The sequence below is a fragment of the Thunnus maccoyii genome, chromosome 9, assembly GCF_910596095.1.
Source record: "Thunnus maccoyii chromosome 9, fThuMac1.1, whole genome shotgun sequence".
Lineage (NCBI taxonomy): Eukaryota > Metazoa > Chordata > Actinopteri > Scombriformes > Scombridae > Thunnus > Thunnus maccoyii.
The window spans coordinates 5,296,677-5,320,942 of record NC_056541.1 but is presented as its reverse complement, the minus strand read 5'-3'; the positions used below and the strand labels follow the sequence as shown (position 1 = coordinate 5,320,942).

The 24,266-nt window shown below is 38.9% G+C and overlaps 1 protein-coding gene across 1 annotated transcript in view; it reads left to right on the top strand.

Moving 5' to 3' along the window:
• rasgef1ba (RasGEF domain family, member 1Ba) overlaps positions 1-24,266 on the top strand; it is a 146,887-nt gene that overhangs the window by 30,121 nt on the left and 92,500 nt on the right. Inside the window, exon 3 of the mRNA XM_042421025.1 lies at positions 11,345-11,398. Coding sequence (XP_042276959.1) covers positions 11,345-11,398 — 54 coding nt within the window. The remainder of the gene's footprint in view (positions 1-11,344; positions 11,399-24,266) is intronic.

Genomic DNA, 24,266 nt, shown 5'->3' with positions numbered 1-24,266 from the left:
CTATGCGACACTTGAGCATGTTAATTGGCTTATTCTCTTTCTTTTTCTCTGTTTCTCAGATAATCACAGGCTGTCTGAGAACGCAGCCAAACACATCTTTCATCTCACACTCTCTTCTAATTCCCTTTGTCAGTCTAGTGAGTGTTAAACAAACCTGAATGAGTCTGTAATCCGGTGGTTTGGGTTTCACCGAGCGGCTCTGTGAGGTGTGCTGGGCATTGAGAGTTTAGAGGTGTTCACTTGCACTTATCTCATCCAGGATCAAAGCAGGGGAAAGACACCCTGCATTGATCATTTGAGAAGCATGAGGTCAGTGCTGTTTTTTTTTTTTTTTTTTCCTATCTGGCCAGGCCTGCAGAAACCCCAGGAGTGTTACTGACATAGGGAGGCAGGAGATGATTCTTTAATGTTGGTTTTCCTGTGCCAAGAAAACCTTGATTCTGATAGGGAAGCCTGGCCTGAACCTGCTCGTATGTAGCGCTGCTACTGTGCCAAACGCTTAAGGGAGAAGTCTGGTGATATTCTGTGTTTTTTCTTATTGTCAAGAATCCCACGAAAAGTCCAAAACTAAACATGAATTATTGTGCGTGTATCCAAATTCCTCTGCGCCATTGTTGTCCAAGAACTATTAAAAATACATCAATGAGACACAATGTTGAGTGACATGTTCCCTCATTAACATGAACACACAAACTGTTTATTTTGACTCGATCCCACACACACACCATCCTGCTGCCAGAAATACCCACTGTAGAACATCAAATGTGTATTAATCCTCCTCTGAAAATAGTCCCCAACAAATGCCTTAATTACTCCTGTTTGGATACTGTTTGATAAAAACTACAGTGACCAGTTGGTTTAGGAAATAATTTAGCCTTTTATTTAGCCTAGTAATCCAAAAACATGCCTCATTCGTATTTACTTATGGACTCTTCTACAACTCTAAAACGTCACAGGGGTAATTATTTTCAGTTTTTACTGATTTTCACAAATATTAGCTTGAGGAACAGTTAAATTTAAACTGATTTTGACATAGATTTTATGTGCCAATGCATCCAAAAGTTGTTCAAATCATTGCATCCTGTATGAAAAAGTTGTGTGGTCTTCTTTGTCTAAGAAATGTGATAGGTATATGTATTTATTTATCTACAAGTTATCTATCTGCTAGCTATATGCTAGATTGCTCCTCTGGACCACATCAGACTCGGTCTAATGACTGGTTTTCACTGTAAGTCCCTTGAGTTTGTGCTGAGCTTGGAAGATCTGCTTTTGGTTTCTATGCTCCGACCACCTGGAACTCTTTACGAAGCACCCTAAAAATGAATACTGTGGTAACCTTTGGTCAATTTAAATCTATGATCACAAAAAATTCAGATTCTTTTTGTACATGTTTTAATTGATTTATTTTTTATTACGCCTGGATGAGATCATGTGATTGGTCATGTGTGTCCATGAATGTATCTGTCCGCAGCTATTCTCACATACTAATATACCCATCAGCCTAATATTTTTTGTGCATGTTTATGACTGTTTGCTGAAGGACCTCTCATGGTTGCAGTGATTCACAATTGTTGAAAAACCGCCATTGACTGCTGACTCCTCACTCCACTTAACTGGTTGGTAGGGGCCGCAAGTGATCAACAACTGCAGCAAGAAGTATCTCCGGCAATCACATAAGCTAAAAACAAGTCTGTTGCAGGCCACATTTTGGCCTTTGTCATGGTTCAGAAACTGACATCCATAGAAAAGTTTGGTCTCATCTTGAACCGGAGCATTTGCAGATTAATTTCATACCCGATATGTTATGATCCACTAAAGTTAAGCACTCTTGTATCTTTTATTAACTTTACTTGTTTTAATTTATTGTTTTATGTTTCATCTTTTACAATTTTGTATCTTTTTAGGTCATTTTAAACTGTTACTCAACATCATTGTAAATGATGGCCAGCTTCAGAGTTCAAATAAAGGCAATAATAATAATAACAATAATTTACAATAAATTAGATTATACAAGATCTGATCAATGTAAATCACAAGAAATCTTGCAAGAAATGTGTTCAAACTTAAATAGAAGCACAGATCAAACAGCATCATCTTGTATGCATGAAATAGACTTTGCAGAGCTTAAATGTCTGCATTTGCATACTTTCAGTACATGTTCTACTTCAGGCCTTTAGTTCATAAGCCATACAACCGATAATTGAGCTGAAAGGAATGAGAACTTCAAAAGAGAAAAATACGAGCTCTAGAGATGATGCAAAGAAACCTGATGTGCTTCTCTGAAATCAAATCAGGAATAGTAAAAAAAATAAATGTAGGCCTACTGTACCAAATGATATCAAGTCAACAAGTATATCAGCAGAATGAGAAGTGAGAGCAGAGAAAGTTCCAGGAAAAGTAGATAATCAGAATATTCTGTAGATAATAAAAAAGATAGTTCAAGCAAAGGCCTTAGTGGTTTGATAGCATTTTTCTACATTATGACATCAGGACCTGGAAATCTTTGATACCTGCTTGAAATGGTTTCCAAAACTGTTTCAAATCATTAAAAAAATATGTACTGTATATATATTTTTACCTGCACAGATGTTACACTCAGTAATTCTCTATTTGTAATTATTGCTAGAATACTTGCAGAAAATGTGTATTTGTAGCCGTCCCACATACAGAACTTACAGCAGGCAGCCAGAAAATACTACCTGGAAAAAGAATAAACAAAATCATCGTTTGGTCTCTCACTAGTTTGTGTGTTAGTGGGTCACAAGTGAATATCGTTTCATTTTTGGAGTTGGTGATCTAAAAAAATCGGCTGGATGGTGTGTGTGAGTTTGTTTTGGAGGAGAGGATAAACTAGAGTCCAGGTGTGACATTTCAACAGTTATGTAATGTTTAGAGCTCATCCTTTCCATGATAGACGGAGGCGATAGCAGTGGATACAGACCCGCTACTGTTCAGGTCTGCAGACTGATGGTTTCACGGCTGTTAGGAAATTCTCCAGGCGTTTAACAGGAACCTGCGGAGGAGGATGAACTGCTACGAACCCACAGACCTCAAGTCAGCAGAGACAGAAAATATTTCATGAGAATAGACCATTCTTCACACAAACATCCTGAGTTGATATCACAAGACACCTTCTCTGGTTCAGGCAGGAGTGTTTATCAGAAAGGGACACGTGTAAAAGAACATTAAAACATTTACAGTAATGGTTAGTGCTTATCTAGTAGTAACTAATCTTTACTACATCATCCACAGAAACTATTTTATTCCTTTTCATATTTTATTATGACTGCTGGACAACATCTTTGGATTATATTGTAACTAAAAGACTCATTCCTTTCTGTTTTTGTAAAAAATCTCAATATAAAAAATGCATATGCTGCATAAATGTTCTGTAGTTTCTACATTTAGTGTTTTCTGTTTATTTGGTGGGACATATCTGCTCTCTAGATCACTTGTCCTGTGTTCTCCTTTGAGAAGAAATTCAGAAACCAAAAAGAAGAGAAATTTATATTTTAAATTCTTTGATTTCATGGTTGTGCCCCTAGATTTACATTATTTTGATTTAATATGTTTCTGACATCCACTTTTGTAGCCGGAGTCCTTACTTTGATACGGCAAATCAAATCTTGCGTGATAACAAGCGATAACATGGTGTTTTATCATCGGCGGAGCTGACGGTCACACTGAGCCTGATTGCATCCTGCTCCGCATCACAAGAGCCACAGAGTCTGAACAACAACCCACATTAGTTTCCCTGCTGAAGTCTCCTTCTTATCAAACTTACAAACATGAACACGTCTTGTCCTGCACCTTTGTTTGTTGAACGAGCCACCATATAAACATTCACGCTAGATAGCTAATTAGCTGCTCGGCTGCGGCACATAAACAGCATGTAAACATACTGTCACTTCGGACCCGTTAGATGCTGGTTTGATCGTTGCTCTTCAAAATCCCTGTTAGTGACACGCTGTCTGTCCATGACTTGTAGCTACAGCAGTTTGTTTACTTTGTCTCTGTTCTGCGTGGTGTAACACCGGTAGCCTGCCAGCTAATGTCAATCAAACACAGATGCAGACACACTCCCACGTCCACCGCCTCCTCACCCAGCCAGCTGAGACAAAAAGGAGCATTTCTGATTTCCCCAAAGACTTCTCATTCTAATAATACACTCAGCTATTAGCAATGCATTTTAGGACATCATGACATTATTTATTTACTGCAGAGAGGGATGATTAAATGTGATTTCAGGTGAACAAAAAAATGTCTTCACACATATAGTTACCTCCACACAGGTGTTTTCACTTATCCTGCCTGATTAAACCTCTTCTCAAGACTGTGTAGCTGTATGCAGATTGTTCTTAGGACAAGTCCCCATTTTTATTAACCTGCAAAATATCAGGAGACTCGCTGGCTATTCTGAAAGAGATGGTGGGACTGACCTGTCATTTAGGATGTATTGATTGTTTAAGGAATGTTGCATGGCTGCAGTGATTGCCGGAGCAAAATTATAAAATAACTTTTTACATGATCTCAAATGAAGAGATCATGTAGACTGTGATGATTGTGTTTTGCACTTGATGAGCAACATATTTTTTGCTACTATTTCAAGCTTTTGCATCCTTTTATTGTCTTCCAGCAGAGTTTTGTGTCTTGATGATAACGGCTGAGATGATTTATTTTAGTTTTTAATCATTATTTGTCATTTTTAATGTCTGTTTCCTCATGTTTTTATCTGTATTGATTTCCTCTTTCAGAGGCCACTAACATTTCTTTATCAGTAAAGCTGATTATTGTTTTAGAGACAATAGCCGTAGCTGACATGAAAGCATTTCAATAATATTGTTTTGATTACATGAAGAAATTATCTTAATCTGCTCATGTCTGTAAGATGGCGAGTGAGCTGTGAGGGGATTAAAGCTTTTCCCCCGCACATTTTGATGAATAATATTCCATCTTTTGATTCAGATTTACAACACTTGTCATTCAAAGCTGTTTCAATAATTAGAATAAAGTCTGAGAGCTAAAGATAAAAGGGGATTGAAACATATGGTAGTCAATCTCTTACCAATATCAAAATAACACAACCGGCTATAAATACACAATCACTCAGCTGCACTTTGCCCTGATTCACTCATGACCTCGTTCATGATGAATGACAGGCGGAGTCACATGCTCCACAAGTTATTTCAAACCGGGGCAGGGGCAGCTGTCCAGAAATTACATAAACTTTGACCAGGTTTTGTAACAACATCACATGTCAGCCTCTCAAGGCTTGTGGCCAACATATTGTACAGATGGGATGAGAGTTACAGGACATCTCAGTTTTTTTCATTCACTGTAGGAAATATTAGTCATAACAGGGTCAGTTAAAGTTCAGAGAAATTGTGAACTGAATTTACTTTGGGATAAAACGAGGATTGAGATGATTTCAGCATATAAATAACAGATATAAAGATGGAGATTTTTTTTGCGGTGTGTACACTTGACCTAATCTCTTCTGGCAGAGGCTGCCCACTTCTTTTGGAGATGGTTGTTGTTACGTAAGTTCCTTTCTAGTGAAATGTCCTCCAGATAGCTGTCTACATCTGTTCTGAACTGGCTCTGCTCAGCCTCCAAACGTTCTATACAACACCTGTCTGAGTGCGGCTGCTTTTCTTATTTTATGAAGCACAAAGCTGGATTCAGACAAGGTAGAGTTTGGTTGGATAGACTGCTCAAACTGTAGGAGGTTGTGGGGGGGCAATTAAATGGGAGTCAAAAAAACAAGAGCTTTTTAGTCTTATTACACATTTTCCAGTGTGAACACACTATGAACATAATCAAAACCCACTTAGAATTAGTCTGTAGTATTGATTTGGGACAAGGGTGCAGTGTTGCCAACTATTTTCAGTGGAAACCTCCTTGAAAAGTTGATCGATGACGTCATGCGCTAATTTAAATATTCGTGATGACACAACTTAACCACACATACATGATTTTTAAAAAATGAAAGTAAAGAAAATGAAGGAGGAGAAGAAACTTTACTGACTAACTAGCTGTATCATTTGCTACTGTATATCAGCCTGCATCATTTTTATGCAGGCTGTTGTACAGACACAAAGTTAATGGAGGAGCTGTCTCTTTGTGGGGTTTAATTGGCAGTGAAAGCTAACACAGAAAAACAAAGATCACTAATTAGACAATGTGTATGTGCACAGCAAAATGCAACTTGACTTTTCAGAGATAATCGTTTAGAGCAGGATGAAGAGGGGGAGTCAGACTGGTCAAAGAGCCCAGGTTTCCGTTGTTGTAAACACGGAACTTCACTGCGTTATCTCTAGTTCAGGCCAGTCTCTGTCATCATGATAATAACCCAGTTTTCCTCAGATGTCACAGGCCAGTAGTCTCCCAGTGGTCATCCTTTATCACCAGTGTTGTGGTTTTGGGATGTGACAGGTCAGAGGTCAAAGGTAGGAGCACTGCTTTGAGGTCCAAGTCCCCAAAGCAATTATCTTATGACTGGAGAGGAAAGTGCTGAGTGGCACAGCGGATGTTCTAATGTTCCTCAATAGACGTGTGCACGTTTATTGCTTTCTTCACCGTGCCATCCTTCCTTTGTTTCTCCTTCCTCTCTCTCTCTAAATCTTGGACACCTTTCATAGAGGACAGCAGGCATCACTCATTTTAATGTTGAAACTTTATGTTTGCTCCATTGCAACTTTTACCAGTCCTGGTTATGATGTTTTTAGGCATTATACTAGTCACTAACTTTGTCTGTTTGGTGCTGAGCAGGTAGCATCCAGTGAGTTTACCAACCTAATCTGCATTTACTAATTAAGTGCTGTTCTGAGATGGAGCATCAACAGTCTTTTGCAGGTGTTTAGCCTGTTTTACACTTTGAAATTTTTGTGCAAGCAAATTCTCCGTCATCTGCTGCGACGACCGGATTTGTGATGCAGCTGTAGATCTCAACCCCCTCAGAGTAGAATTCATTCAAACCGAGCACCTGCTTCACTGCTCAAATGTGTACAAAATACTGGGGAAAAAAGAAAAAAATTGTAACAAGGACACATCAACTGAGCTAATTTGTGCAGTTTAACGTGATGTTCTGAAGACAGACAGAGACGCTGTATCCTCATTGGCACAGAAACTCAACACTTTTCTCTAAAACTGTGTTAATGGATTTGACATTCAAATAGGATTACTTCAAACTCAGACTTTGCAGAAGGCCTGCCAGTCGCTGCAGCCTGATTTAAAAAACAAAACAAACAAAAAAAAAAACTCTTGTGGCTTTTCTTTTAATAGCTTTCACTGCTTCTCCCTCATAATTCCAAAAAAAAAAGCAGACTGAGCGGACGACCTTTACCACAATCTGTTCTTTCTTTTCAATTAGTCTCTGCACTACCCCATAAATGATTCATACAACTTGGCCTGAGCCTGTATTAATAACTAATAAGGATAAGTGATATGAGGGAACAGAGCTAGCTTGCTGGCGCAGCAGAGGGGTCAAGAAGGTCTGAGATTACAACGGTCACGCCGAAACAAAATGTCCACTCCCGAAGCCGAGGGCCGTCTGATCGAGAGCAAAAGTCGACTAGTTCTGCTGGTATTATCCGAGCGGGTTGTAAATTATATTGGTTATTACTTGCGTTTTAGTTTTAGGAATTATTCATGCACGGGATGGTCTGCTGCAGCCCTATATAATGACTCTTGTAGCTGCAGTGAAAAGAGGTTGTATTTGGAAATATGAGTTGATCTCTTGATCCTCTGGCTAGATAATGCAAACTGCTTGCAACCTCCAGGATTTGATCGGTCAAATCCCTCTTTTCACTAATATGGCTTAAGAGGATTTCCTCTATATGTTATTATTGCATCAGACAGGGTCATTTCCTGAGAAGAGATCATTTCCGTTTTTCATCCAAGCATCATATGTTTGACTATTCAGTTCAAAAATATCTTCAAGATTTCTTCCTTCCCCCCATCGCTGACACATAAAGGTACGCACACACCCACACTAAATCGAACACACGCCACCTCGACCGAAAGGAGAACAAATACTACAGCTAGCGTGGCGGCATCAAAGTGGCCTTTCCCATTGATTTCCTGTTTCTGTGTCAGAGAGAAACAGGTTGGCTAATAGGGCTGAGTTATGCAACAGCATGCAGCTGTAGGCTTTTACCCATAAATCCCTGCCAGTGCTCAACTTGAGGAGATTAAAGTTGAGTGAATGCCCACCCTGACAGCAGTACATGGAAGTGGGCGCTGCAGGGTCAGTTATTTTTCACTCCGCTTGATAAGAGAGAGGAGATTTTGAAAATTTACTTCTGAGTTTGGACTTTTTTCTTCAGATGCAGGGAGATACAGATACAAAATAATAGGAATAACCTATGGAAGAATGCACCTTTTCATTTCTCAGGCTGCAGTTTTGTCTGTGATTAATTTGTAAGAGAGTTGTGGATGCTAATCATGAGGGAGCTGAACCAACAGTCTGTAAAATCACTTTCGTTTGCTCTCCTAATTTCTCACAGCAAACAGAAAATAAATATGTTTATTGTTTCATCTCCATTCTCCATGAATGCCGGGACAAACACTGTTGATAATATGCTTTACTAGAGCTCTAATCTGGTTATTTCTCAGCATGTAGAGACTATATAACTGCATAGAGGAACACCCTGAGATCTGGCTCTTTGTTCAGCGTTGGGTCATCATCTGACTTGCAAAGGGAAGCACTTTATTCTGCTCCGTTGGCTCTTCTTGTATTCTGAGCTTCAACATTAATTAGCCCGTACGTGCCGCCAACATTCAGGTCCACATTAAATGCAGATGACTACCATTACTCTCAGCAAAGGCACCTGTCCCGCTGTAATAAATTTGGATTTTTTATTAGCGTCATTATTTTACCCCCGTGCAGCCAGTTTGCTCAAGCTTCAATGCCTTCGGCTCAGCAGGTTTGTGCTCGGCTGCTGCTTTGTGCTAGAAGATTGATTTGTTTTACCTCGGTTGAATTGGTTGTGTCTGACAGACTAATGATCAGTATAGGGACAATAATTTTAGTTAGTTTGTAGTATTGAAATGGCCTCATCACAGGTCATTTAGTATTACCACAGTCAATCATACTTATCAAACTGAGCTGCAGCTAAATCTCAGGTGATGTGAAGATGAAGTCCAAATTCCTGCAGCCAAGTAAATCAAACCACCATAAACAAAATGTTTTTTGGCCTAAAATAGTTCAAAGACTATTTAAATTTCAACTTAAAAGACATTAAGTCTAAAAAATATATTGAAATGAGGTAATGATAATAAAGAGGTGATACTGAGCTGTTATCAAAAGAACCAGTAAAGACACAAATAAAAAGAGACTTGATGATTGATAAATTGCAAATAAATAGTTCCTAAATAGAAGATAAAAGTTATTTGAGAACAGACTTTGATAAACAATGTTAATAAAAAAGATTCCTCTCCTTCAAAAGTTACCGCTGGTGCACCCTTGAGCAAGGCATTCAGCCAGCTGTGGTTGAGAGTAAATGCAGAATTTGTTGTGTTGATTATGTTAAGCTTGGTTGACAGGTGTCTCAGGCTATCTGAGTAAGCCTGGGTGGTTGCTGATTTCCTTGCTGGCTTTTGGCTCCACCACATTTCACCTTGTTGCCTGAATTTAAATCTTCTTGCCCCCCCAAAAACCTAATAAGATCTGTCTGTTGAAGGGGGATATATCATGCTTTTTTGTGATTTTCTGTTTATTTTTATACCTTTATAATGTCAGATGTTAAACATGGTTGAAGTTCCAAAATTTGAGGTGAACATATATAAAATTTCTCCCTGCAAACCAAAGGCCAGGGCCTCAACCTGCTCTGAATGCTTTGTTTGAAAAGTTCCCTCTACTTCCTCCTCGTGATGACATCAGATTGTTCGCACATGCCCACAAACAGCCGTCTGTTGGTAGTCGGGATGTGCAGAGATCCCAGTATTTGTATTTGTATCTGTATTTGTTGAGGCAGCAAAATTATTTGTATTTGTATTCAAATAAAAGTGGAAAGAGGCTTAAAAATCCTGTTTTTGTATTTATTACACTTTTAATTTTAGAAAATTCAAATGTTACAATAAGTGTTCATGAATAAACTACCTTACGAAGGAGGTCCCCACACCGGGTCTTGAACAGGAGTCTCCCAGATCATAGACGACTGAGCTAAAACTTTACTTGTCGACTCATTGCAGGCAGACCTCTACCTATTTATACACCCATAACACAGAGACAGCACACCATGTAACATGTAGAAGAACTTCAAAGGTGATTCTTGCTTTGCACTTTTCATTTATTGCTTATTTTTTACAACCTAACTTTGTGGAAAGGAGAAGGGGAACAACAGGTTATGGAGAGTCCCTTGGGACTTACCCCTGATAGATGTAACAGTGGAGCAGAGGAGAGAGACTGAGATAACAATGTAACCGACCTGTGAACTGGTATTTGACATGGGGTTTTTTTTCCTCCGAAAAACAAAATAATTTTCAAAATATTTGTATGAAACAAATATTCGTATAAAACCTACTATTCGTGCTATTTCGTGGTCTTTGTAGCAAAGGTTGTTCAACAGGTTGTTCATGTTGTCCGCTCATATTTCGGATCAGATTTGGGCTCGAACATGTACGCAAGTATTTGAGAAGTTTCAATTTTGAATAAAAGAAGTGAAATCTTACTGTTTGTTTAAGTAGTCTCCGGAGCCGGCCAATCAGAACAGAGTGGGATCTTCGGGGGGGACCCCCCTTAAAGAGGCAGGACCTGAAGCAGCCTGTTATAGAGAGAGGCTGAACTGATGGGCTGCATAAAGAGCCAGTATAAGATAAATAAAGACTTTTCTTGAACTTTAAATCATGCAAATATATTCCAGTAGAGCCCCAGAATAAAAACATAGACTTGGAAATGTGCGTATGTCCCGTTTTAAGGTTCATAGTCATCCATATCAAGGTGTATCTGGTTTACATAATTCAAGGTGTACTTGGATTTGCTGTATTTTCCCTCTCAGTCACAAAGCCTCATTTCTTCTGTGGCGTGATGGGTATTTCCCAGGATGTAACCAGAAAGCTAAAAAAGTCCCTTCAGAAACCTTCAGTATGTGTTGTGTAACAGACCTCACGTCCAGGGTTTGTTACTGTTAATTGATTTGAGGCTGGTATTGACAAGGAAAAAGCATGCACAATCAACTTTCCCTTGAAAATAAATAACCATATAATTTTCCTTCCCAGTTACATAAAATGGGCCCAGTATAATCTAATCTAAACCTGCTGATCGAAACCAACGATTAATTATTTCTTACTATGTTTTGGTGTTTGCATGAAAGTTAACAAAACCTTTCTTTCCTCTCTTCAGCCAGCTATTTTTGGGACATTAAGCAATGACAGAGCACCGTTTGACAACAGACTGGTGAGTCACCTCTATAAGAAACTTGTTATGACTTGATAATGATGCTTGCAAAGTCAGGACATTTGTGTTTTGAGGGCGTAAGGGTGAAGTTGTTTTTTTAATTGAAAAGCAGAACATTTTAATTAACCCAAAATTCCTGAGGATAAAAATTCACAAAAGCAGCAACAGATCTGTGTGTGTGTGTGTTTGTTTGTGTGTAATATTACTGTGAGTGTGTTTCTTATTGTTTTCAGAGCTGAGTCTACCCTCTAAATATGTTGGAGTTTTTTTCACATTAATACATTGTTTTAAATAATGTCCTCTTCCAGCACCATTCAGACATTCTCCTGCATGACAGATGGCAAAAATCTTGTCTCTTTGTTGATGATGCCATGCTTTGATGGAACATAAAGAGTTCCTCGGTCTCTCTGTTGTTGTGAAATGCAAATGGTCGATGGCAGACGCCACAGAAAGCCAATTAACCAGCAACAAAGGAAATTATTAAGCTGCCCGGTTGTTTGCCTGGCTAGATCTATCGGAGGAGGGGAGTCTGTGGTGAGCCTGTGCCAACTGGCACATGACTTATTTAATTACTTAGCCCAGCAGCACTGAAAGAAACCAGCAGATTTATGGATTCATCCATTTCCCATTTATCAGAAAACAATAAAAGCGTCCCTTTATGCCTCATCTCCAAAGCACCCTTGGGCCCCGTGACCATTAAGCAGGATCTTCCTCTGCTTTTTCTCAGAGTCTAAGTAATAGACTGCAGCAGGTGGGTGGGCAGTCCAGTGTCGATTCACAGGTACAATACGTGTTGGAAGAGTCTAATCATTAAAGACTCTTTAAACCCTTTGAGACTGTGAAGAGTCAAACCTGGTCCAAAGCCCGACAGGATTATTGATGTTTGGTGGCATTAGTTTAGATGGAACTTGTCCAAGTTTTTCAGCTGTTCTGGGGAACAAAGTCTGGAACTTCAGTCTTCATTAAGGTTTGGATCGTTGATGTCGGGAAAGATGGGAAGCCTTAAACCTCTTTTATACAAGTTCATACAAAAAGAGTCCTTTTATCAGGTTAAACCAATATGTGAGACCTATAATGGCTTTTTGATAGAAATTGTATATTTGACTGTCAGTGTTACATCACCAAGGAGAGAATAATCAAGAGTTAAAATATGGTTTAGATGGAAATCAGCATTTTGTGTGTTTCTCAACTGGTGGTAACTGAATATAGAGCCGGTTTTATCACTGTTTTTTCTTATAAACATAATGATGTAAACAAGCCTTGAACAGCAACAGAAAACATTAATAACTTATATTCAGCTGTTGTCATGTATTAGTCCATGTTTTGAAAGACCTGTCAATCAATTTGTGAGTGATGGCAGGTTCAAGTCCTGTTTCACTGGAAAATACATCAAGTTACGGAAGCTAAAGATGCTGTAACTGACATTTTAATGGGCCATTATCCGGTCGTTGTCTTGTGTAATTGAAGACTTGTCAATCAATGTTTGAGAGATAACAAGGTCCAGTGCTGTGTTTTGGGAACTGAAATGATTAAGCAGACTGTATGTAACTTCTGCAAGGAATGATTGTGCCCTTATGTTATCATGCTATTGTGCGCTACTGTTCTAGAGGATATTCTATCATATAGTAAAAATCAGGAGGAATCAGTAAACTTGTATTTTGGAGCTGAATCTATTGTAAAAATTACATACTAAGGCCTCAAAATATTGTTAAAAAAATAATCCTAAATATTGACTGTAATGCCATTGGTAATAATGATGTCTGAATCCCAATTTCCACTATACATATACAGTAGATTCCTATTTTAACCTGGTTGTCAAGGACTAAAAACCAAGTGAACCCTAATAATTTAATAATTTACCTTGTGGGCACCAGTTTGTAGCTGTGTGAAAAGATTTTGCGATGATTTTTAAGAAGCCAGAAGGTTATTTATGAAGGGAAACAAATCAATTTATTTTTAACCTAATCCTTTGCAGTAAAAGGTGGCCTTTTTGTGAAGTGGTAAAAACAAATCTGAAAGGATTCAAACTCATTAGGTGAAAAAGCTTAAAATAAGCTATAAAATCTCTGTCACACATAACCTCACTGCAACCCGTCAGCAGGTCACGAATCAAACTTTTTAGGGTTCATGATACCCGGCTTTCTTTCTAGCTAGTTTGCAGATAATCCACTCAAGGTTCATCTCCCTTTTCCTGGAGAACTGAGAGTCTAGGTGCATTTTTCTCTTCCTCTCTGACTGAAATCTCCTGGATTTCGCCTCGGCCTCAGAAGTGTGAAGGCACAGGTGGAACGGGGGCAGGCGCTGGCCCGAGGATTATGCTAACATTATGCATGCTGAACAATAGCGCTCTCAGTGGGACGGGCAGCCAGAGAAGACAGCCGCCATGGTATCACCACAGACAGCTTAACTCTCATGCATCGGAGGCTTTGTGGGATTAATCCAATAATAAAGCCAGAATTGTGACTAAATCCTAATTGATTTTTTTTCACCCTTATGGACATTGTACTCATCGTGGTATAGTGGATAAACCCAACATGCAGCTGCGTCTCACTCTGATCATGAACCTTTTCATATAAATTAACTAGGAAGTGAAACCAAAACTGTTGTTCTCTACGTTTTGTAAAGCAGAATGATGGCAGATGAGAACGTCTTGAGAATTTGTTTAATGATCATTAATGATCATCTTTTTTCTTGGCGCAGTCATGTTAAGCATATCAGATTTTTAATCTAAAAGTATTGTATACTTAATGTGTACAGTGCCTTTGTACTGGCTGTAATATTAAAGAAATAGTTTAACGTTTTGAGAAATGCTCCTTCACTTTCTTTCCTAAAGTGTGATGAGAAGATCTCTCATGTCTGTGTGTTCAGCCCCTGTTATGCTAGAAAATAACTAGTTTGCACTACATGTTTTTCTGATCAGGTTGGAAATCAAAAGTGTTTATATTTGCTCTTGCTATACTCGAAGGCGGAGTGAAAAACCTTTGAGAGTGTCAGTTTGTCTGAAAGAGGGGGGAAATGCGATCCTCGTAAAATATGAAGATGACGGTGCACATTGTCAGACGGTCTCTCCTGGAAGACATTCATATTGTTGCACTTTATCTTCTCATCTGACTCTTGGAGCAAAAGTAAATAAGCAAATTTCCCAAAATACCCATTCCTTTATGATGAAACAACTAAAAAACAAAAACAGAAATGTTTCTTCTACAAAGTACACAGTCATTTTTGACATTTTATTCACCAAAAGTTGTTTAGATTTCTCTAAATCCATCTTTCCTTGCAGCCCAGGAAGCTATTTTCATAAAATCAACATTTATAATAACCATCTACTCCGATTGGCTGGAGGTGTGGCCACTACCTTCACTCCCAGCCAACTGGAATACGACCTAATGAATAATGATATATTATATTCCTTAAACTGAGTAACAGACAGAAACAATGTTTACAAGTGCGCTTGTTTTAAAACTTCACCCGAAGATTGAAGATGGAAAAAGTAGAAAATCCTGCAGTGCATTGAGTCTCGTTAAGCAGACAGTCAGCTTGCAGACTTGCTGATAACAGAAGGCAAGTTTATTTGTACAGCACATTTCAACAGTAAGGCAATTCAAAGTGCTTTACATAGAGCATAAAAGGCATCAAAACAGAATATAAAAGCAACACAAGTAAAAAGACATATAAAAACAATCAAAAAGTGTTAAATTTGGAAATAAAAAGAAGCTAAAAGGGAATAAGACAGATAAAACAAGAGAATAAAAGTAACAGTGAAGTGTAAAATATTAACCCTCAAATTTGGTTTAATCAAAGGCAAACAGAAAAGTCTTCAGCTGTGATTTAAAAGAACTGAGAGTTGCAGCAGATCTGCAGTTTTCTGGGAGTTTGTTCCAGATATGTGAAGCATAAAAACTGAACGCTGCTTCTCCATGTTTAGTTTTTACTCTGGGGACAGAAAGCAGACCTGTCCCAGACCACCTGAGAGGTCTGGATGGTTCATAATGTAGCAGCAGATCAGAAATGTATTTTGGTCCTAAACCATTCAGTGCTTTATAAACCAACAGCAGTATTTTAAAATCAGTTCTTTGACAGACAGGAAGCCAGTGTAAAGATCTGAGAACTGGAGTTATATGATCCACTTTCTTGGTCTTAGTGAGGACTCGAGCAGCAGCGTTCTGAATCAGCTGCAGCTGTCTGATCGATTTTTTAGGGAGACCTGTGAAGACAGCGTTACAGTAGTCAAGTCTACTGAAGATAAATGGATGGACAAGTTTTTCCAAGTCCTGCTGAGACATAAGTCCTTTAATCCTTGATATATTCTTCAGGTGATAGTGGGCTGACTTTATAATTGTCTTAATGTGGATGATAGAAGGACGATGGTCTCCAAAAATGAATTCCAGCCATTCCTGACATAAATTTCCATCCTCTGGAAGGCTGTTAAGCCTTTTTAGCTGCTGAACAACCAGCAACACTTCCAGCGTCCTGCTTTGCTCATCATCTGGCTGCAATGCAAACTCCCGACTACAGAAGTTACGTACGCACTCAGCATAGCGGCAGTGGGCTTATGCTAAAGCTTCCTGCAGAGTTAATTTAACTATCTGGTGTGATGTAGTAACGGGTTCCACTTCAACAACTCTTGAGCTGCAAATTTCAAAATTTCAAAGACAAAGGAGATAGAATTAATTTTACAGCACAGGATTGCTCCCACCACCACCCTAATCCATCCCAAAGCTCATTTTTCTTGTCTTCCACAATACCAACCCTTTAAGATATTCAATTTACTGTCATATGACAAAGAAAATTTAAAAAAAAATCACATTTGAGAAGCTGGAACCATCAAATACTGGGCATTTTTGCTATATACATGTCAAAATAGTTGCCAATTACGAATCAATTGACTAATCATTGCAGCTCTACAGTATACAACATTGTCATTGAATCCAGCAACAATCAGTATGTATGGTACATCAAGACCTTACAATACGTAGCTGCAAAGTAGGAACCCAAATAGTGTTAAAAACCAGTCGGAAGATCTCAGACAAGTAAAGTTACTTAAATGTCTGCATCAGCTGTATGTGGCACATGTGAGATGTACAGACAGCATTTTAGACTAACGAGGATATACAGACACAGCGATTCTAGGCAGATTTAAATTTCTATTCAAAGCGAATCAAACTCAAACACCGAGATCAGAAGTGTCTTTACATCTCTGTTGCAACCAGCCTGCTGAATTTCATGTTATTGAGATTACAACCAGTGATTTTCTGAAAATTGTGTTGAATCTCAAGATGCACATAAAAGCCAAATCGATGGGAGCAACATCTGATATGCAGCCTGAGACGAATAAGCCTTTGATGCTGCTGCTATTAACTTGATGGCTGCTTTAATTTAATGACAGATAATTTACTGCAGTCATTTGTCAACAGTCATGTAGCTCTTTGATTTTAATTAAAGATGAATAAACAGATGAATAAAACAGCACCAAATGGCTTGTAATGGATCAGGAGCCTTTGACTGTTAATAGGGTTGGGTTTCCCATGGCAACGCAAGGCGGATGCTGACTGAGAAAGCAAATACTGTGAATCTAAATGAAGGCTGGGTCTTTGGTAGTGAGGAGAGTGGAATTGTGAATGTTCAGATTTATTTTTTTCTGAGTGTTTCAAAGGACTTCTTGTCCACATTTACTTAAAAGTTGAGATTGAAAGTTCATTCTTGACCTTGGAAACAGCAGATGATACAATGGAAAGCTCCAGAACAGCCACTAAATGGATCTTGTCGTGAAATTGTTTTGTCAATTACTGTTTTCAAGGTAAAAAAAAAATAACTTTCAATCTCAAACAATTACTTGTTTGGTCTGTAGAATGTCAGAAAATGGAAACATACAGAGTTCACAGAGCCTCAGTGGCATTTTCAAATTGCGTATGTGTGCGTATTTTGTTCAATCAACAATCCAAATATACTCAATTTACAGTGATAACACAGGGACAAGTAGCAAATCCTCACATCTAAGAAGCTAGAAGTAGTGAATATTTGGCATCTTTGATAAAGAAATAAACTGACATGATTCGCTGAATTCCTGAGAGTTGAATGATACCACTCTCATGTTTCAGCATTAACGTACAAAGCTAAAGTCAGGTAGCAATTAGACTAGCTTAGCATACAGACAAACATGCCTACCAACACTTCTAAAGCTCACTTGTTACAAATCAAATCTCGTTTAGTTAATTAGTGAGCTTTAGAGGTATGACAGTCCTATTTCTTAACTTTTGAGAGAGCCAGGCTAGCTGTTCCCCTCTGTTTCCAGTCTTTATGCTAAGCTAGGCTAATCACCTCCTGGCTCAAGCTCCCTATTTAATGCACGGACTTGACAGTTGTATTGATCTTCTCATCCAACTCTCAGACAGAAAGTGAATAAGTACATTTCCCAAAATGTGGGATGTGTCTGATCAACTCATCATTTCAGCACTAATAAGAATTGTTTATTGTTTGTGATTGTTTTCATTGAAATCCAGCCATTTAGCCGATTCTGTTGTTTAGCATTTTGCTGAAAGGCACTTGAACAGATACACAACAATGTTTGTTTAGAGGAAATGAACTTGTGTCTGACCATAAGGCCACTCTGCTGTCAAAATATACAATATGTTCTTACCCTCAGTTCATTTATGAATTTGGTCTCTTCACCCTTTTCTAAGGTCAAAGACCCAGAGCATCCATTACGTAACCATGCGGAGAAAGGTATGACCAGTATGTGGCACATGAACGATTTGTGTTTAACTCTAAAATCCAGGACGGTTGCATAAGCCTGATAGAAGAGCACCGGTTATGTAAACGTGTTTCTCAAAAGAAATCAGAGGCCGAAGTGCACTCTTCTAGATGCCTGATCCTCCTCCAACATCAGCAACCCGCTGCTGTGAAGGTGGACGTGGGCCAAAAACCGGAGCGCCGCAGCATTCTTCCTCCTCGTCCATTTGTGTCTGTGTAACAAAGTTGGCAGGCAGGAATCGACCGACGGCACTGAGCGAGCGTATTAAACAGCGGTAACTGCCAAATAAAGCGATGCACACAAGATACTGAACCTCCGCATCGGTCGAGAAGTCATGGTTACGACATGCAAACACACTTTGAAGTTACAAGCAACCTAATAAACCAGTAATTGGGTTAAGTGAAGGCTGATTCAAATGTCATGACTTCATATTAACTCCTTGGCAGGATTGGTGTTGTTAAACTGGATCCAGTCTGACTGAACGGTGTCTGAATTTCCCTTTATGGATGTTAATTTTACTATTGAACACCCTATTTAACTTCATTAAAAATTAATTTAAAGGGCCATACCTGCTTTCCTTGATATTTTTTGAGCATTTTTGATGCTGTACTGTACATTAAAATCAGTTAGCAGCTCAAAAACACTATTTTCAAGCAGTTGAAAGGTGCATCAATTGATTTGTTTTTTGGCCACTTGAGGGCAATCTGCAGTGTCGGGTAATAATGCTCTGTGAGTGTGTCACTACAGATATGAATTAGACATAGATATTTAATCATTGTTATAATAAAAAATATATAATTTAGAGCAGCTTTAAGTGTCAATTCATTTGAAAAAAAGTCTAAACTGCGATATCACAGCAATGGACTCAAGAAAAATGAATAAAGAGATGATGCATTACATAACTCAAACAAGTTTATAACACAGAAAAAAAAGGAAACCAAAGATTTAATTTTCTAAATATGGGTATCTCTCCTGTTTATCTTTCTGTTTATCATCGTTCTCTTCTGTTGGACCGTCAAAGCTGACGAGCAGCATGTCGGAAGGCAGCTGTCTGCACAATACTTTAGAGAATGAAAACTGTTGTCACTCCGCTGACATTTTAGTCAGGTCGGACGTGTAATCCTGTTAGAGCCCGCATGTCATAAGCACCATTTGGAGGGACAGATTATTCCAAAAGCACCGTACAGTACCAACGACATTTTAACACGGGTGGCCCCGGTGGGAATTAAACTCCTGACCCAGGCTGTGTTGGTGACGGGGCTCCGCTTGGCACTTAGCTTCCCTCTGTTGAATTAATAATATTAAAGGCAGATGTTCATAAAGTCAGTTGACGTCATTTCTTATGCTCAAAATCTGAGTGCAGTTATCCCACAGTGCAGTGTGCAGACATGTTATTATTATCGCCCACTCTTGTCAATTAAAAAAGAACCAAACCAGAACTTGTCCAAAGATAAATAATCTTTTACAGTGTACAGTGTTGCAAAAGTTCAATCAGAAACATGGTTACTGTAGAAGAAGAAAGCAGTAAATTCTAACATGTGACGGTTGTTTGTTAAAAAATGTTCGTGTTTTTGTGCAGCTGTTGTTTTGTACTTGCCTCCGTGCTCTTCTGATCTTTATTAATACTTTAATAAATTATCTGATTACTGGTGTGTTTTGGATGGAGGCGGAAGAGGAAGTGAATGATCGACTAATGAGGGAGCCGCGTGACGGCTGCAAATATGAAAACGCAGAGGTTTGCATGCGGCTGAGCCTTTTGCTTGACAGACATACAAAGAGCCGCATTCTTCCTCATGACTTTCGGCTTTTATCTGGTTTTATCTTGTTGTTCTGCTAAACAGCTGATGAGGAAATCCAAATAAATAAACATAAAGCTACAAAACAAATCTGTTCGGCTGATTTTAAATCTTCGCTGTACATATTTTTCTATTGCTTCTTATACTATTTGACTTTTCTTTTTGTCATTCAAACAGTTGATCCAGTGTTTATGTATTACACTAGGGGCAAACATATATTTCACTTGATTGTCAAAAAGCACCACCGTGTTTTATTTCATCGTGGGTGATGATGCAACACAGGAAACGAAGATGTTATAATTTGCCAATCACAAGCAGAAATGCGAGCTAAAGCAGCTAAGCTTTGCAAGGCAAAACTTTGTGCCGAACTTGTTTGATTTGAATTTCAAATGGGAGTCAATGACAGTTGGCAGTTTTCAGTGCTTAGCTACAGATGTATAAGCACATTCAGTTATGTTGTGCATCATAGTTTCCAAGATTATATACATAAAAGAGTCTCTCTCACTAGATATCACGTTAAAAATCAAGCTTGTTCTCTCGTCTCTTGCATGTTGACAGTGTCTTTAACATGATCAATGCCTCCATGTTTAAAAAAAAAGGTTAAAAAGATGGAAGTTCAGTCTTTATGAAAGCTTTGTGTTTTGTTTCTGTTTTCTGACAATCTGCCATCAATCAAATCAAGACTGAAAACAGACCAGTTGCACAACGTCCTCCTTCTGCTGCTGCTGCCCTGAGCCTCGTGTGTGTGTGTGTGTGTGTGTGTGTGTGATCTCTGCTAACCTTCTGTTGTCATCAGACCGGACAGTGTCTCACACACACGCACACACACACACACACACACACACATGCGCACGCACATGCCTTCAGATGTTATGTAACCTTGTCATAGCGGGCTGCTTGTCTCTTAACACGGACATACACACATAAATAAACATTGCGCCAGAGGGATGAAATTAGCTCGCTGGCTTAGCAGTGGGAATATCGTGTGGATGTGTTTGGATGTGTTTACATTGAGCGGTTAGCTACTTGTGAGCGTGTCTCAGGGCCTGCTGGTCTTGTGATTATTAGTCATGGCCTGGACATTGGCCTTGAGCTCATCTTGTACTCTATTTGATGTGTGTGTGTGTGTGTGTGTGCGTGTGTTCCTGCTGTGCTCATTTAATACCTGGTATTCAATGATATGCTGTTTAATCCTCCACATGCCTGTGCTTTGAACTAAGAAAAGGAAGTGTATGTCCTACATTTTATGGACACAAATACACACACACACATGCATGCAAGCGTGCTAACACACACACGCATACAGTACATGTGCATCTCTTAAGTACTGACTGTTCCCTCTCTAAAGGGAATGATGACCTATTATGTCAAAATAGCATCGACTCTTCTCTTTGTCCTGCTGAATGTGGTGATTTATTACTCCTGAAGATTTAATTCAGTTTGCTGGTGACACTATAGTTTTGTTATCAGTTAATGAGGGAAAAGAAAAATGCATAACAAAATGTCTCAGTTTGAAGTTATCTTCACAATCAGCAAATATAAGCTTTATCCACTAATTCCAGGTATAAGAATAAGAATCCATATTTCTTCTTCGTTGTTTATCTCGCTGCAGGTTTGTGGCCACAAAACTACAGGAAATTTCTTAAGAACAATACAGAACATCTTTAATAATCTGGTGTGTTGTGCATATTTGTTTGTTGCACACCTTGCATGGAAAAAAAAATGCACTAAAGTATGTCAGGAAAAAGCTTAAGAGGTTAAAAAGTGACTTATCTCCCTCTTCTCTGATAAACAACATTCACCGCAGACCCGGTGTGAGCGCAGAGATCTTCCTCTGTAAATGTTTGTTTTGTGACCCGAAGTGTTGGTTCCTTTGATGAAAAGTTGAAGATGGATGTTTTGGCCTTGACACCTCTGCACCAAATCCTTCCACTGAACTTCCTGGTTTTTGGGACAACAAAGACAGAGTTACATTCTGACTCCTGACCTTTAGAGTCTTATCTTTGACCGAACATCTGCAGACGGCAAACCCTGACACCGATGAGGATGTACTCAAATACAGAGGTTATAAATCAAGTTGTTGGAATGGGTGTTGATTAAAAATGGACTGACATCATTTATAGTGCAACTGTTACGTGATCTATATCTGGATATGCACCCTCTCATGCCGCTGTCACATGTATGCATCGTTGTTGACTCTAAATTCTGCCTGCAATATGATTCGCTTTTTGTATTGACGATGACAGTTTCATCCAGTGAGTGAACTTTGAATTGTGGAACGATTACAAGCATCTAATCATGCAGATGTTTCCTCTCCTGTGTGTGACAGAGCGGCGATCAGAGGGGAGTCGTCCTCTCTGATCGCCTTTCTGCAGGATTTTTCCATAAAAGGCTGAATGACACACCTCTCGCACTCGGCCAATAGTAATTTGTCTGCCTTTCTGTTGACTTCCTGCACAACAGAGGGTCCAAATTACTACCTTGGCTAATATTCTGATTTGCACCCCTCTGCCCCCCCCCTCCTCCTTCTCTCCAAATCCAGTAATCCAAGAGGAAATGAAATTGACTTAGTGACTCTCCGACCTGTCTGTGGAGGGAACGCCGCTCAGGACTGCACTGAACAGTTTAAGCAATTTAACCCCAATAAGAAGGGTTATCTTTATTAAAGCTTGACTTCAGGTTGGCTGTATGAATATGACTGAACATAGCAAGTTCATTATTAAATGTTAGCTCTAAAAAAGCTTATGTAACTTGTGTTTCAAGCTCAGGCCAAATCTAGAAACATCCGACATGATTTTATGGCTGTTTCAGCTTATATCAGTTATTTACGCCGGCCAGCTGACAAAGAATTATTTCACACATCTGCATAAGCAAACAGCTGCCCATGACACACTTTGTAGAAATGCAAATGTTTTAAAATTGTATTAAGCATTAAAATTGTACTAAAAATGTAAAATTTACGCAGCTTTTTGTGGTAAGTCACAAAGTGGGCCTGCAGCAGAGAGTCCCTTCTGATTGAGACGCCACACACATCATAGTCTGGTATAGAGATGTCTTCACCCGTATGAGATAATACAGTGAATTTTTTAAAAGAAATGTGAAAAAAACGTGAAAGTTTCCTCGGTTGTGAGTTCTGCATCCATAGAAAGCTGCTCTGTCTCATGAAGCAGGATCACAAAATTATCTTGATAAATTTGCTCAGTAGAAGCTAGAACAGCGTTTTACCTCATTCAGTCCCAAATTTGAGGAGGTTCTATGTTTTTCTCTCCAACCAGAAGTTGGCAAAAGCAGTTCTTTGATAATACATTAAATGATATGTGGTATTTGATGCTTGAATAGAGGGATGAACCTCATAGACCATCAGCAACATAAGACTTGTGATATACTTGCTTTTTAATAACGTGTCTATGTAGATAAACAGCTTCCATGCTTGCAGCGTTGTTCACATACGTGCTTGTGTAGTTTGTGTGCAGTATATCTGTCATATCTGCAGGTAGTATACAGTGGGTTTTTAGAGCTTTTTCTCTGAAAACAGGCTCCAAACTGCCTGCTGTGGCCAAAAATGACGCTATGAGAGTGAATCTAAACAGTAAAGTTGCAGCCGGTAAGGATAAACAACGAGCTGAAACTCGCTGATAATTCTCTGCAGGTTCAACACTGCGAGTCATGCCTCCCACATTAAACACTGTCAATTGTTACACTGTTATTATGAAAAATATGAATGTAGCCACTTTAACTTAAATGCATCTTGTGGAAATGTAGCTTTAATTTCTGAGGAAACAACTAATGCTCTGAAGAAATATAGGATATCCTAGAACAGCGTAGATAAAAGCAAGTATATCAGCACTGCTAATCTATGCTTTCCAAATGTTAAAAAATAAAATAGTAAAATGTTATGAAAGTTGTATTTTGAGCATATAATACTACACTGTATGAGTTGCTGTGATACCACACTTTATGTACTTCGATCATGATGCCAGCATCAGACGTCTTTAATTACGAGCAGTCAGCAGTTAGTGTGGTGGGAACAGTGAAGGTAATGAGTTTAGGCAGTGATCCGTAAGCTCAAACTCAACATTAGTCAGCTGACATTATGAGAGGAACCACCGAGCTTCACCTCCTGGTTCTTTCACTCGGATGGGAAAAAAACAATCAAAACAATGTGTTTGTTTTATCGGAATCCGCACCGTTTGTGATATTATGCAAAAGAAGAATTTCAAAAGCAGTTTTGTGGCTTTGAAACGGGGACTGTTTGTTCGCTGTATTTCTGCAGTGCTTTTATGATGAAAGTCTGGCACAAGTGATGATAACACAGGAAGTG